The sequence below is a fragment of the Salmo trutta genome, chromosome 6 (genome assembly GCF_901001165.1).
Source record: "Salmo trutta chromosome 6, fSalTru1.1, whole genome shotgun sequence".
NCBI lineage: Eukaryota > Metazoa > Chordata > Actinopteri > Salmoniformes > Salmonidae > Salmo > Salmo trutta.
This window is the reverse complement of record NC_042962.1, coordinates 15,176,279-15,190,824: the sequence shown is the minus strand read 5'-3', so window position 1 is coordinate 15,190,824 and position 14,546 is coordinate 15,176,279. Positions and strand designations below refer to the sequence as shown.

General features: G+C 45.2%; 1 protein-coding gene across 1 annotated transcript; it reads left to right on the top strand.

Moving 5' to 3' along the window:
* The first annotated feature begins 488 nt into the window (after nt 1–488).
* On the top strand, nt 489–13,050 carry shrprbck1r (sharpin and rbck1 related). Its single transcript, XM_029755436.1, has 14 exons — nt 489–1,085; nt 5,971–6,145; nt 6,267–6,350; nt 6,470–6,611; nt 6,751–6,841; nt 6,994–7,291; nt 7,392–7,519; nt 7,685–7,855; nt 10,283–10,443; nt 10,843–10,954; nt 11,147–11,326; nt 11,413–11,511; nt 11,693–11,836; nt 12,180–13,050. Exons 1-14 carry the CDS (start codon nt 819–821, stop codon nt 12,258–12,260), a joined length of 2,133 nt encoding a protein of 710 aa, XP_029611296.1. The 5' UTR covers nt 489–818; the 3' UTR covers nt 12,261–13,050.
* The last annotated feature ends 1,496 nt before the right edge of the window (nt 13,051–14,546 follow it).

Sequence of the window (14,546 nt, the reverse complement as noted above, 5' to 3'; positions counted from 1 at the left end):
AAAAGTTGGGTGTACCAAATTGGAAATTCCCTTACGCACATCTCAGGACCAGGCTGGCTGACTGAGCTCCGTACAGCAAGAGGAAGTGACCAGAGCGGACCAGACTTCCCCCATTTTAGTATGTGAGTGCAGGGATACGATGTGGACTTTTCCAGGCATCTTCAATGGATGTGTATTCTATTTCCACTGGCGCACACATGAAGGTAAACAATGGGGGTCGCTGTTTCACCAGGCCTAAATGAAGGAACACTGGATTAGAAGCTGTTTGAGTTGTTGGACTACAACTGTGGGGCCAAAAAAGCAACATTTTCATGGCATGACATTAGTGCTGCAGTCCTCAGACATTTCTATCTGCTAATGTCTTTTTGAAAGTAGGTCAACCATATACGCAATTGTCTCCACTACAATTTGCAGGTCCAAGTTTAAAAAATACGTATACAATTTAGTATAGGAGTACATCACATATACTGTATATTTGTGAACCTGATTTTGAGAAATGTAGGAAATTAAACGTTTTTGGACCTGCAGAAAAGCCATGTTGTGCAGTACATGGATACAACGTGTGGGGGCGCAAATGATTGGCACTGGCAGCACGAGAGAGCCAGCCAAACAAACAGTGACACAGAGTGCGCACTTCCTGGTAGCTGGTCGTTCATCGGTTCTGTTGTTGTGAGCTTGGTAAATGGAGGGACTACGATGAAACTGCACATTTTATGGGAATACTAATAGCAATCGTTGCTGGCAATATTGGCGTGGTGGTAAACACACCGGTAACGGTGTCTTGACGTCTCCAAACACTGCATGAGGCTGTTGGTGGAATGTCGCTGAGCTCAGGCGGGTGGACTACTCACACCCCACCGCCGGACCCGTCCTCATCTATCCCTGGCTATGGGGCCTCACAAACTGGCTGCCATACCGTCTTGATGTCGGTACGGGTATCAGTTTGCCATTCTGGTATTCGGCCGCTGTGTCTTCCTGGGGCAGGTGATGAGTCACTCCGTCTACAGCTCAGTATGGACCCCGGGAAGTCCGGGGAATTCCGTCTCACGCTACGGGACACCAGCGGAACAACGGGTCGGAGTGTGGTAAGAGAGAAGGGTTAAAGGCGGATTTCAATTCATTTCATTTGTCAGCCATGTTGACAAATAATGTTTATTGCTTTTTGACAAATTACAAAATGCTGTTCATTAAAAATAGTTTTTGAAATTGTCAGCTAAAACTCGATGGAGTAAAGTTACATGTCACGTGATGTTTTATTATTACCAGCGTTACCAAGGCAGGCAGGCAGACATGTGTACAGAGGGTTACCGCTGGTCTCATGCTTACCTTTGGCTGTCATTCATTGAACTGTCAGTTATTTGAAACAATTTATAGTTCAACAAAATACACCGAGCAAAAATATAAACGCAAGAGATTTGACTGAGTTACAGTTCATATAAGGAAATTAGTCAATTGAAATAAATAAATTAAGCCATAATCTACCGATTTCACATGACTGAGAATACAGATATACATCTGTTAGTCACTTTTTTTAAAGCTCGTGGCATGGATCAGAAAACCAGACAGTATCTTGTGACCACCATTTGCCTTATGCAGCGTGACACATCTCCTTAGCATAGAGTTGATCAGGCTGTTGATTGTGGCCTGTGGAATGTTGTCCCACTCCTCTTCAATAGCTGTGCAAAGTTGCTGGATATTGTCGGGAAATGGAACACGCTGTTGTACACGTCGATCCAGAGCATCCCAAACATGCTCAATGGGTGACATGTCTGGTGAGTATGCTGGCCATTTTCAGCTTCCAGGAATTGTGTACAGATCCTTGCAACAGGATTGTGCATTATCATGCTGAAACATGAGGTGATGGCGGAGAATGAAGGGCACAATAATGGGGCCTCAGGATCTCGTCACGGTATCTCATTCAAATTACCATCGATAAAATGCTATTTGTTTACGTTGTTCTTAGCTTATGCCTGCCCGTATCATAACCCCACTATGGGGCACTCTGTTCAATGTTGACATCAGCAAACCGCTCGCCCACACAACGCCATACACGCTATCTGCCATCTGCCCGGTACAGTTGAAACCTGGATTCATCTGTGAAGAGCTTCTCCAGCGTGCCAGTACCCATCAAAGGTGAGCATTTGCCCACTGAAGTCGGTTACGACACCGAACTGCAGTCAGGTCAAGACTCTGGGGAGGATGACAAGCATGCAGATGAACTTCCCTGAGACGGTCTCAGACAGTTTGTGCAGAAATTCTTCAGTTGTGCAAGCCCAAAGCTTCATCAGCTGTCCGGGTGGCTCAGACCATCCCGCTGGTGAAGAAGCCAGATGTGGAGGTCCTGGGCTGCCGTGGTTACACGTGGTCTGCTGTTGTAATGCCGGTTGGACGTACTGCCAAATTCTCTAAAACGACGTTGGAGGCGGCTTATGGTAGGGAAATTAACATTCAATTATCTGGCAACAGCTCTGGTGGACATGCCTACAGTCAGCATGTCGAATGCATGCACCCTCAAATCTTGAGACATCTGTGGCATTGTATTCTGTGACAAAACTGCACATTTTAGAGTGGCCTTTTATTGTCCCCAGCACAAGGTGCACCTGTGTAACAATCATGCTGTTTAATCAGCTTCCTGATATGCCACAGCTGTCAGGTGGATGGATTATCTTAGCAAAGGACAAAATGCTCTAACAGGGATGTAAACAAATTTGTGCACAAAATTTGAGAGAAATAAGCTTTTGTGCGTATAGAACATTTCTGGGATCTTTTATTTCAGCTCATGAAATATAGGACCAACACTTTGTAATTTTGTCCAGTATAAACTACTGGTCAAAAGTTTTAGAACACCTACTCATTCAAGGGGTTTTCTGTCTACATTGGAGAATAATAGTAAAGACATCAAAACTATGAAATAACAGACATGTAATCATGTTGTAACCAAAAAAGTGTTAAACAAATCACAGTATATTTAATATTTGAGATTATTCAAATAGCAACCCTTTGCCTTGATGACAGCTTTGCACACTCTTGGCATTATCTCAACCAGCTTCATGAGGTAGTCACCTGGAATGCATTTCAATTAACAGGTGTGCCTTGTTTAAAGTTAATTTCTGGAATTTCTTTCCTTAATGCATTTGTGCCAATCAGTTGTGTTGTGACAAGGTAGGGGTGGTATACAGAAGATGGCCCTATTTGTTAAAAGACCAAGTCCATATTATGGCAAGAACGGCTCAAATAATCAAAGAGAAACAACAGTCCATCATTACTTTAAGACATGAAGGTCAGTCAATACAGAACATTTGAAGAACTTTGAAAGTGTCTTCAAGTGCAGTTGCAAAAACCATCAAGCGCTATGATGAAACTGGCTCTCATGAGGACCGCCACAGGAATGGAAGACCCAGAGCTGCTGCAGAGGATGAACTCATTAGAGTTACCAACCTCAGAAATTGCAGCCCAAATAAATGCTTCACATGGTTCAAGTAACAGACACAACTCAACATTAACTGTTCAGAGGAGGTTGTGTGAATCAGGCCTTCATAGTCAAATTGCTACAGAGAAACCACTACTAAAGGACATCAATAATAAGAAGAGACTTGCTTAGGCCAAGAAACACGAGCAATGGACATTAGACGGGTGGAAATTTGTCCAAATTGGAGATTTTTTTGTTCCAACCGCTGTCTTTGTGAGACGCGGTGTGGGTGAACGGATGATCTCCGCATGTGTATTTCCCACCATAAAGCATGGAGGAGGTGTTATGGTGTGGGGGTGCTTTGCTGGTGACACTGTCTGTGATTTATTTAGAATTCAAGGCACACTTAACCAGCATGGCTACCACAGCATTCTGCAGTGATACGCCATCCCATCTGGTTTGCGCTTATTGGGACAATCATTTGTTTTTCCAACAGGACAATGACCCAAAACACACGCCCAGGCTGTGTAAGGGCGATTTTACAAAGGAGGAGAGTGATGGAGTGCTGCATCAGATGACCTGGCCAACACAATCCCCCGACCTCAACCAAATTGAGATGGTTTGGGATGAGTCGGACCGCAGAGTGAAGGAAAAGTGCTCAGCATATGTGGGAACTCCTTCAAGACTGTTGGAAAAGCATTCCAGGTGAAGCTGGCTGAGAGAATGCCAAGAGTGTGCAAAGCTGTCAAAGGAAAAGGGTGGCTATTTTGAAGAATCTAAAATAAAATATTTGTATTTGTTTAACACTTTTTTTTGGTTACTGCATGATTCCATATGTTTTATTTCATAATTTTGATGTTTTCACTATTATTCTACAATGTAGAAAATAGTAAGAATAAAGACCCTTGAATGAGTAGGTTTTTCTAAAACTTGACCGGTAGTGTAGTTATACAGTGCATTCGGAAAGTATTCAGACCCCTTGTCTCTTTGTTAGGTTACAGCCTTATTCTAATGACAAAACACAAACAGGTTTTTAGAAAATGTTGCTAATTTATATTTAAATAAAACCAACTGATCACATTTACATAAGTATTTCCGACCCTTTACTCAGTACTTTGTTGAAACACTTGGCAGTGATTACAGCCTTGAGTATTCTTGTATGATGCTATAAGCTTGGCACACCTGTATTTGGGGAGTTTCTCTCATTCTTCTCTGCAGATCCTCTCAAGCTCTGTCAGGTTGGATGGGGAGCGTTGCTGCACAGCAATTTTCAGGGATGTTCGATCGGGTTCAAGTCCAGGCTCTGGCTGGGCCACTCAAGGACATTCAGAGACTTGTCCTAAAGCCACTCCTGTGTTGTCTTGGCTGTGTGCTTGTCCTGTTGGAAGGTGAACGATCGCCCCAGTCTGAGGTCCTGAGTGCTCTGGAGCAGGTTTTCATCAAGGATCTCTCTCTGTACTTTGCTCCATTCATCTTTGCCTTGATCTTGACTAGTCTTCCAGTCCCTGCCGCTGAAAAACATCCCCACAGCATGATGCCACCACCATGCTTCACCGTAGGGATGGTGTCTGGTTTCCTCCAGACGTGACTCTTGGCATTCAGGCCAAAGAGTTCAATCTTGGTTTCATCAGACCTTTTGGCAAACTCCAAGCGGGCTGTCATGTGCCTTTTACTGATGAGTGGCTTCCGTCTGGCCACTCTACCATGAAGGCCTGATTGGTGGAGTGCTGCAGAGATGGTTGTCCTTTTGGAAGGGTCTCCCATCTCCATAGAGCAACTCTAGAGCTCTGTCAGAGTGACCATTGGGTTCTTGGTCACCTCCCTGACCAAGGCCCTTCTCCCCCGATTGCTCAGTTTGGACGGGCAGCCAGCTCTAGCAAGAGTCTTGGTAGTTCCAAACTTCTTCAATTTAAGAATTATGGAGGCCACTGTGTTTTTGGTACCCTTCCCCAGATCTGTGCCTTGACACAATCCTGTCTCGGAGCGCAACGGACAATTCCTTTGACCTCATGGCTTGGTTATTGCTCTGACATGCACTGTCAACTGTGGGACCTTATATAGACAGGTCTGTGCCTTTCCAAATCATGTCCAATCAATTGAATTTACCACAGGTGGACTCCAATCAAGTTGTAGAAACATCTCAAGGATGATCAATGGAAACAGGATGCACCTGAGATCAATTTTGTGTCTTATAGCAAAGGGTCTGAATAATTATGTAAATATGGTATTTCTGTTTTTTAAAAACCTGTTTACGCTTTGTCATTATTGGATATTGTGTGTAGATTGATGAAGATTTGTATTTATTTAATCAATTTTAGAAATGTGGAAAAGTCAAGGGGTCTGAATACTTTCCAAAGGCATTCCCATTGACTAGGTCTATAGGCTGCAGTGCTGTCCAATCATTCTCTCCCAAAAACAGAGCTCAAAGGTCATTCCAACATGACATCAATGCAATACCTAAAGTCAACATACTACCATGAAACAAAGAGTGGTAGGCAGCCAATTTCAGTGTGATAAAATGAGCATCACTCTTCTTCTCTCTCCCCCTCCATGTCTTCCAGTCCATTGCAGAGTTTGACCTGAGGTCGGTGCACTATGAGGTGAAATCGCCAAAATGCCACGAGCTGAGTTTGTTCATGCCCCCTCACGACCGCATCAGCTTCAACTTCCGCTGCGAGCAGGAGGCTCAGGAGTGGGCCACCGTGGTAATGTCATCACTCAGAGAGGCACACAGGGGTTAGTCTACTTTCTTCCTGCCTCTGTTCTCTTTGTTCAGATGTTCCACTGTCTTCTCCTCCAATCTTTGCTGTGCTCTAATAACCTGAGTCCCCTGTCTTCTCCTCTCCTGACCCCTCAGTGTCCGACAGCCCTCCCACCGATGACCGACAACTTCCTCTGGAGGCCTTGGAGACACCCAGCTCCGCTTCCTTACCACGCACAGGTAGCCCTCAGTGGGTGTGTGTGTGTGTACAGTAGTGTATTGGCCAAGTTTCTACTCTTTTTTTCAATTGCTCACTGTCCCGGACTCTGTGTTTCAACCTTGTGTCCATTCATCTGTAGAGGAGATGTGTGCTGAGCTGACCAGGGCCATCGAGGCTGGTGACATCCAGGCGGCCTCCATCTACGCTGCCACCCTGGCTCGTCAGCAGGCAGAGCTGAAGATCCGGCCCTCTGAGAGGAGCTACGGAGACACAGAGCTTAGGTGAGAGAGTTAAGAGCAAACAAGTTACTGGGTAATAGAACAGGAAGTTATTGAAGAAGTCTGAATATTGTGTGAACTGGTGCGATGACAGGAAATGCATATTTTAGTAGTTCATGACGATTGTATCTTTCTGTGAAAGCTTGGCTGTAGTGGTCGAAGATTCTTCATCTTCCTGTTGTGTCACAGTGAAAGTCCCCCCCCACGCGACCATCGCAATACTCAAGCAGCAGGTCAGTCTGAACAGCTTAAATAAAATATTCTTTTTTTAAAAGTTTGAATTCAGATCTCTAACAGTATCTAGCTCTACAATAGTTTCATCATAATGTAAACCTACTTTCTGCCTGTGTTTTTAGTTTTTGTACCTTTTCTCTCTGTCCCCTAGGTATTCCTGGAGTATGGCTTCCATCCGCGGGTGCAGCGCTGGGTGATTGGCCAGTGTCTGTGTGCCGACCAGCGCTCTCTCGCGTCCTACGGGGTGCGTAGGGATGGAGACACGGCCTTCCTGTACCTCCTCTCTGCCCGCCACGCCCGTCTCACACGGCAGCTGCTCCAGCAGGACCAGGAAAGAGCCCTCCTCACCCCCGCTACCCCTCCTCTTGAGACCCCAAGCAACGGCCCCACATCCCAGGACTGGAGGGGTTACAGCACCCTGCCCCCCAGACTGAGCCACAGCAGCATGGGTGACACTGTTAAACACTCACACAAATGCACGCACATACACACCATTGACAGAAGGACCCATTGTGTTGGCTTCCTCCTGACCGAGCTTTGTTCCAATAGGTTCAAATGGAGCGGGGCCAAATGGAGCCGGGGCAGAGAGGCTGAACATCAGTGAAATCAAAGACCTCATCAACCTGGAGATGCCGCAACTCAACAAAGCACTTACCCCTAAGAAATCAGGGCCTCAGGTACACACAAGCTCTGTACAGTACCCCTTGGTATTAATTGACTAACTATTTCACTCTGCTACATGGATTTCATCTAGGTATGCATGCATACCTAGATGCGGTAAGTTGACATACAGTAGGTTTCCAGCAACACACCTGTAAAGACAGTCTCGCTGTGTGTCTCAGGGTTGGGCCTGCCCCTCTTGCACGTACATAAACAAGCCCACACGGCCTGGCTGTGAGATCTGCAGTACAGACCGTCCAGAGAGCTATACTGTTCCTGGGAGCTACAAACCAGACCCTCTGGAGCTTCACCGCATACAGCAGGAGAAAGAAGCTGTCCGACAGTACCAGCAGGTAGGATGTTTTATGCTCATGAACACATACACAAACTCACGCACTCGTGCACATAAACACAGTCAAATGGTGCATACAGCAGGAAATGCAAGCTGTCAGACAGTGTCAACAGGACAGGTAGAAACCTAGACAAACACATACAGTCTTGCACACAGTTTACAGTTAATTACAGTGCATAGTTTATTAGGGAAAAGGTTTATTAGGGAAAAGGTTTATTAGGGGAAAGGTTTATTAGGGGAAAGGTTTATTAGGGGAAAGGTAGGCTCCGTAGGGGTAGCAGAGTTGAGAAGAGCAGGGATGGTAGGATGGGCTCTAAGGCTGACTCTCTTCTCTTCTGTCTCTTTGTTTTTTGAAGGAGAAAGGGAGAAGAGAGGCGCTGAGGGGCGCCGGTGCTCAAAATGACTCACTACTGGAAAACTTGGCCCAGGACTACAGGCACACACACACTCCGTAACATCGCAGAAAGACACTGACTGACTGACGCGCACACACACTTTCTATATTTTGCCACTGTAAACATTCTCTTCAACCCATACACTCACGCTACTGAGCAATACTCATTCATGTTGTGACAGAATCTCAGTGACTGTGCATTACATAGCATTGTGGCTACCTACCTTCTGACATTGTTTGATACAAATACACTATATATAAAGAAGTATATGGACACCCCTTCAAATTAGTGGATTAGGCTACTTCAGCCACACCCGTTGCTGACAGGTGTATAAAATCAAGCACACAGCCATGCAATCTCCATTGACAAATATTGGTAGTAGAATGGCCTTACTGAAGAGCTCAGTGACTTTCAACGTGGCACCGTCATAGGATGCCACCTTTCCAACAAGTCAGGTTGTAAAATTTTTGCCCAGCTTGAGCTGCCCCGGTCAACTGTAAGTGCTGTTATTGTGAAGTGGAAACGTCTAGGAGCGACAACGGCTCAGCCACGAAGTGGTAGGCCACACAAGTTCACAGAACGGGACCGCCTAGTGGTGAAGTGCTTAGCGCGTAAAAATGGTCTATCCTTGATTGCAACACTCACTACCAAGTTCCAAACCGCCTCTGGAACGTCAGCACAATAAATGTTTCGTCGGGAGCTTCGTGAAATGGGTTTCCATGGCCGAGCACAAGCCTAAGATCACCATGCGCAAGGCCAAGCGTGGGCTGGAGTGGTGTAAAGCTGGCATAGAGCCAACTAAAGTTTTGTGGAGGATGAATAATGGTCTGGGGCTGTTTTTCATGGTTCAGGCCCCTTAGTTCCAGTGAAGGGAAATCCTAACACTACAGCATACAATTACATTCTAGACGATTCTGTGCTTCCATCTTTGTGGCAACAGTTTGGGAAAGGCCCTTTCCTGTTTCAGCATAACAATGCCCCTGTGCACTAAGCGAGGTCCATACAGAAATGGTTTGTAGAGATTGGTGTGGAAGAACTTGACTGGCCGTCACAAATCCCTGACCTTAACCCCATTGAACACCATTTGGATGAATTGGAACGCCGACTGCCAGCCAGGCCTAATCGCTTATCAGTGCCCTACCTCACTAATGCTCTTGTGGCTGAATGGAAGCAAGTCCCCACACAATGTTCCAACATCTAGTGGAAAGCCTTCCCAGAAGAGAGGAGGCTGCTATAGCAGCAAAGGGGGGGGACCAACTCCATATTAATGCCCATGATTTTGGAATGAGATGTTTGACGAGCAGGTGTCCACATACTTTTGTTCATGTAGTGTATGTTTATCTGCACAGAAGTGTGTTTGTATGACTTTTAAGCAAATGAAAGAATCATGGCTCTTCTATGTCGAAGACTTTGTATATAGGACAGCAGGTAGCCTAGCGTTTAAGAGCATTGGGCCAGTAACCGAAAGGTCGCTGGTTCGATTCCCGAGCCGACTAGGTGAAAAAAATCTGCCGATGTGCCCCTGAGCAAGGCACTTAATTATAATTGCTACTGTAAATTGCTCTGGATAAGAGCGTCTGCTAAATTACTGAAATGTAAATGTAACTTTGCATGTTTGTAATGAATTATGTAATTATACTGCAAATCCATGTAGGCCTAGTTTGCTTCGTGTGTGCCAACCAGTTGAAACCTACTATTTCAGAGAAGACAAAGAACTGCTGTGTTGCCCACTGTGCCTGTTTGTTACAGTCAGGGTCATCAAGTGGACAACTTCAATGGCTGTTTGTTTTTAATGTATTAACTTTCAAAATGCACAATTTAATAAATAATGAAGGCCTTTTGACTGAATGTAGAACAAAAAAACATCCATGTTGTTGCAATTTAAAATGTGTATTTAACTGTAATAAAGCAAGAAAATAAAATGCTGTTTTGAACAAAATGAACGTCTGTCTGTGTGTTTGAACGATGTGTGTGTACAAACGTGCGTGTTCAACGTGTGTGTTGTTGTATATTGTGGATCCCCACCACCCCAGGCGAGGGAAGCAGAGCGGAGGGAGAACTTTGCCCGGCTGGTGATGTTGGATGGAAAGGACCTGGTGCCCAACCCAGATGCTGTGGACTGTAGGATCTGTTACCTGGACCTGCAGCCTGGGGAGGGAGTCCTGCTCAGAGAGTGTCTCCACTGTTTCTGCAGGTACCACTCAGAGACATAGGAGACCGTATCCCAGTCCGCAATTCTCTTGACCCTACACCTAGTGACCCTCCCCCTCCTGACCCCCCCCCCCCCATGACCCTCCACCTAGTGACCCCCCCATGACCCTCCACCTAGTGACCCGCCCCCCCCCCCCCCCATGACCCTCCACCTAGACACTAGCTGATCTGAAAGCATTGGAGTGGTATTAGCAATGTGGTGGACACTCCACTTAGCCTGCCAGAGAGCTGCTAAGTGGAGCTATAACATCGTATTGCTTACACCCCTCGGATTCTTCCTTTCTACAAGAATTGTGTTGGGGGGGATTTCGAACTGTGCAAGAAGGGCGTGGGTGAGATGAGATGCTTCTGCAGAGATGGAACCAGTGTGTTGTGTTCACAGAGATTGCCTGCGCTCAGTAGTCCTGATGTGTGAGGACCCGGAAGTGGCCTGTCCTTACCGTGATGACACATACGCCTGTGACTGCACCCTGCAGGGGAGAGAGATCAGAGCCGTGAGTGGTGACATCACTGGCTTCTTTCTAATGTATTTAATAGTAGCTGCACGATGGCCCATTGGATATTAGAGACATACTGTTATAACGCACTGCCTAATGCCTGGCTAATGCAAACCAGAAAACCCACGATACATCAGTCATCTAATCATCTCTCTCCCCTCTGCTCTTTCGTTCCTTCCTGCCTACCAGTTGGTGTCGGAAGAGGAGTACGAGCGCTGGCTGCAGAGAGGTTTGTCTGTGGCAGAGTCTCGCTGTGAGGGCAGTTACCACTGTGCCAGCCCAGACTGTGCCGGGTGGTGTGTGTACGAGGACACCGTCAACGTGTTCCACTGCCCCGTCTGCAACAAGCACAACTGCCTGCTCTGCAAGGTACACACACATCACCTTTACATTCACCAATGATTGCATACACCATGGATTTGAACAGACCTCTTTCTCTACTCTGTCTGTCTCAGGCGATTCATGAAGGGATGGACTGTAAGCAGTACCAGGATGACCTTACGACCCGTGCTGAGAACGACTCGGCAGCCCGCAGAACTAGAGATCTGCTCAAGGTGACGCACAGACACTTTTACACACATAATTTATACCTGTAGATCGATTTCAGCAAAGCATTGAGGACAATGAGATTTTAGGGGAAGGATTGTTCGTTTTCAGGTTTGTAAGACTTTGCTCATATCATATTAACATATAACTGTTATATTAACATGTAATACCTGTGTCTCTCTCTCTCAGACCCTGGTCCTCTCCGGGGAGGCCATGCATTGCCCTCAGTGCGGCATCATCGTGCAGAAAAAGGAGGGCTGTGATTGGCTGCGTTGCACTGTCTGTCACAGTGAGATCTGCTGGGTCACCAGAGGGCCTCGCTGGGGGCCAGGGGTAAGAGCCTGCCCCTCCTGTCTCTGTCAAATTCAGTTTAGCTCTGCATGGTTGTGCTCCTCCGGTCACCTGTAATGCAGACATTTCACATCTGTCTGCTACCTGTCCAATGTAGCATGTAGCCTAGCAGTTAGAGCGTTGGGCCAGTAACTGAAAGGTCGTTGGTTCGAATACCCACACCGACAAGGTGAAAAACCTGTCGATGAGCCCTTGAGAAAGGCACTTAACCCTAATTTGCTCCATGGGCGGCGTTTTACTATGACTGACCCTGTAAAACAACACATTTCACTGCACCTATCCGGTGTGACAATAAAATATCTAATGTGCTTCTGTTTCCTCCCAGGGTCCGGGAGATACCAGCGGAGGCTGCCGCTGCAACATCAACAACCAAAAATGTCACCCAAAGTGTCAGAACTGCCACTGAGAAAGACAATGAGGGATGTGTGTTTGAGAGTGAGATAGGACAAATTGTGTGTCACTCAAAGGATTGATGATTGCACTGCACATTTAGCTATGCACGTTTTCTGTTAGTTTCTGTTCTCCCTTTAGGCTGCGTTTAGACAGTCAGCCCAATTCTGATATTTTTTTCACTCATTTGTCTATTGACCAATCAGATCAGCTCTGAAAAAAAACCTGATGTGATTTGCCAAAATACCAATCAGTGGAAAAAATATCAGAATTGGGCTGCTTGTCTAAGTGCAGCCAGAGTCATGCAATACTGTTCAGGGACACATTAAACTAAGTGTACTTAACTTTTTCAGCCCTCAAAGCCAAAGTCTAATGCTAATGACCGCATTCTGGGGTTGTAACAGAGAGCGTACTGTGTTCTGACTGGATATAATGCCATTTTTTCTGCATAGAAACAGAACAAACAATCTCTGTTTCAAACTGCATTGCGATGTGTGCCAATTAATAGCCATTTTGAAAGTACATGAGAGTTCATGTGAAATTAATACTTCTGCATGTTTTTCTATGTTTTAGCACCTCTGAATGAATGCCAGGCTCTGTCACGTAGATCTGTTTCCAAGACTAAGTGTTCTATTTTGTTCTATTTATTACTCACAGGCTCTGGTTACAGACAGACAAATGTATGAACGCCAAGAAAACACTTTCTATCTGCCAGTTTTCATGGAATAATCAGATTTGCTCAGTAACTGCTGTGTGCCATAGTGCGTTTTTAAAACAGTGTGTCAATAAAGCCACTCTAAACACAAGATTTAGTCTCTAATTAAATCTAATATGATAAAGCATTAACACAAACAACCACCACACGGTTTGAATGCCTCCTGTTTTGCCCAAGCTCATGAGGATGGCACACTCATTCTGCATTTCTTTAGCCTATTCAAGTTGCTTAAGGTAATTACAATGTATTACCCAGTCTGGCAAATACACTATTTTCATGGTTTACATTATTAGCCTCTACGGGATTGGTGTCACCCCCGCGGGACGGTTGAGCTAACGTAGGCTAATGTGATTAGCATGAGGTTGTAAGTAACAAAACAAATTCCCAAGACATAGACATATCGGATATGGGCAGAAAGCTTCAATTATTGTTAATCTAACTGCACTGTCCAATTTACAGTAGCTATAACAGTGAAAGAATGCCATGCTATTGTTTGAGGAGAGTGCATAGTTATGAACTTAAATGTATTAATAAACCAATTAGGCACATTTGGGCAGTCTTGATACAACATTTTGAACAGAAATGCAGTGGTTCATTGGATCAGTCTAAAATCTAGTGGCCAAAATCTTAATTGTGCCTGGGCTGGAATAATACATTATGGCCTTTTTCTTGCATTTCAAAGATGATGGTACCAAAAAATGTAAAAAGTTTTTTTCTTTGTATTATCTTTAACCAGATCGGCTCCTTTAATGTAACAAATTATTATTATGTAACCTACGGAGGAATAGAATGCCAGAATTCGTGCAGCTTTTCATTATAGGTAGCTTTCTGTCAATCAGTGGCAATGTAGGCCTGAATGCAAAACTGATGCATTGCATTGCTACATGTTTGGAATAAACTCAGGATCACACCACTATGGCAAATCCTAAACCTTGTCATATGATGGCAATCTGTTGCAGTAGTCTGCCAAATTCTTACTATGCTCTGTCGTTCGCTACATACTTCATTAACTTTTCCCCTTTATTCCCTTTTTTCATTGGGGGAGAAGAAACTAACGTCCGTGGGCATGGCAGGAGCAAGGAGTCTGGGTAGCCAGGCAACTGTTGCAGCTAGCTGGTACTAAAAAGCTGTAAATCTGTTTTCAGAAAGGTGACAACACTGGAAGAGAGACGAGGCTTGCCTCAAGCACGTCAATGAAGATTCTGAGATGCACTGCACAATCGGGGAGCTCGCTCACATAGCCGCGTGGAAGTAGGGATTCTGAGGGTGCTGCAGCATCTCCTGATAAATCGAGATTAACCCCTAGTTAAAAAATGATGACCATCATATGACAAGGTTTAGGATTTGCCATAGGCTATGCTAGTGAGTGATCATGAGTTTATTGCAAACATTTCGCAATGCATTAGTTTTGCAATCAGGCCTACATTGCCAATTTAGCCACAGAATTTGTAAACTAGGCCTGTATTACTCCTGTATGAGCAGAGAAGAATACCTCCTTTTTCCCTCAGAACAACCTCAATTCGTCAGGATGTCCTTTCAGTGGTGGACCATTCTTGATACACATGGGAAACTGTTGAGCATGAAAAG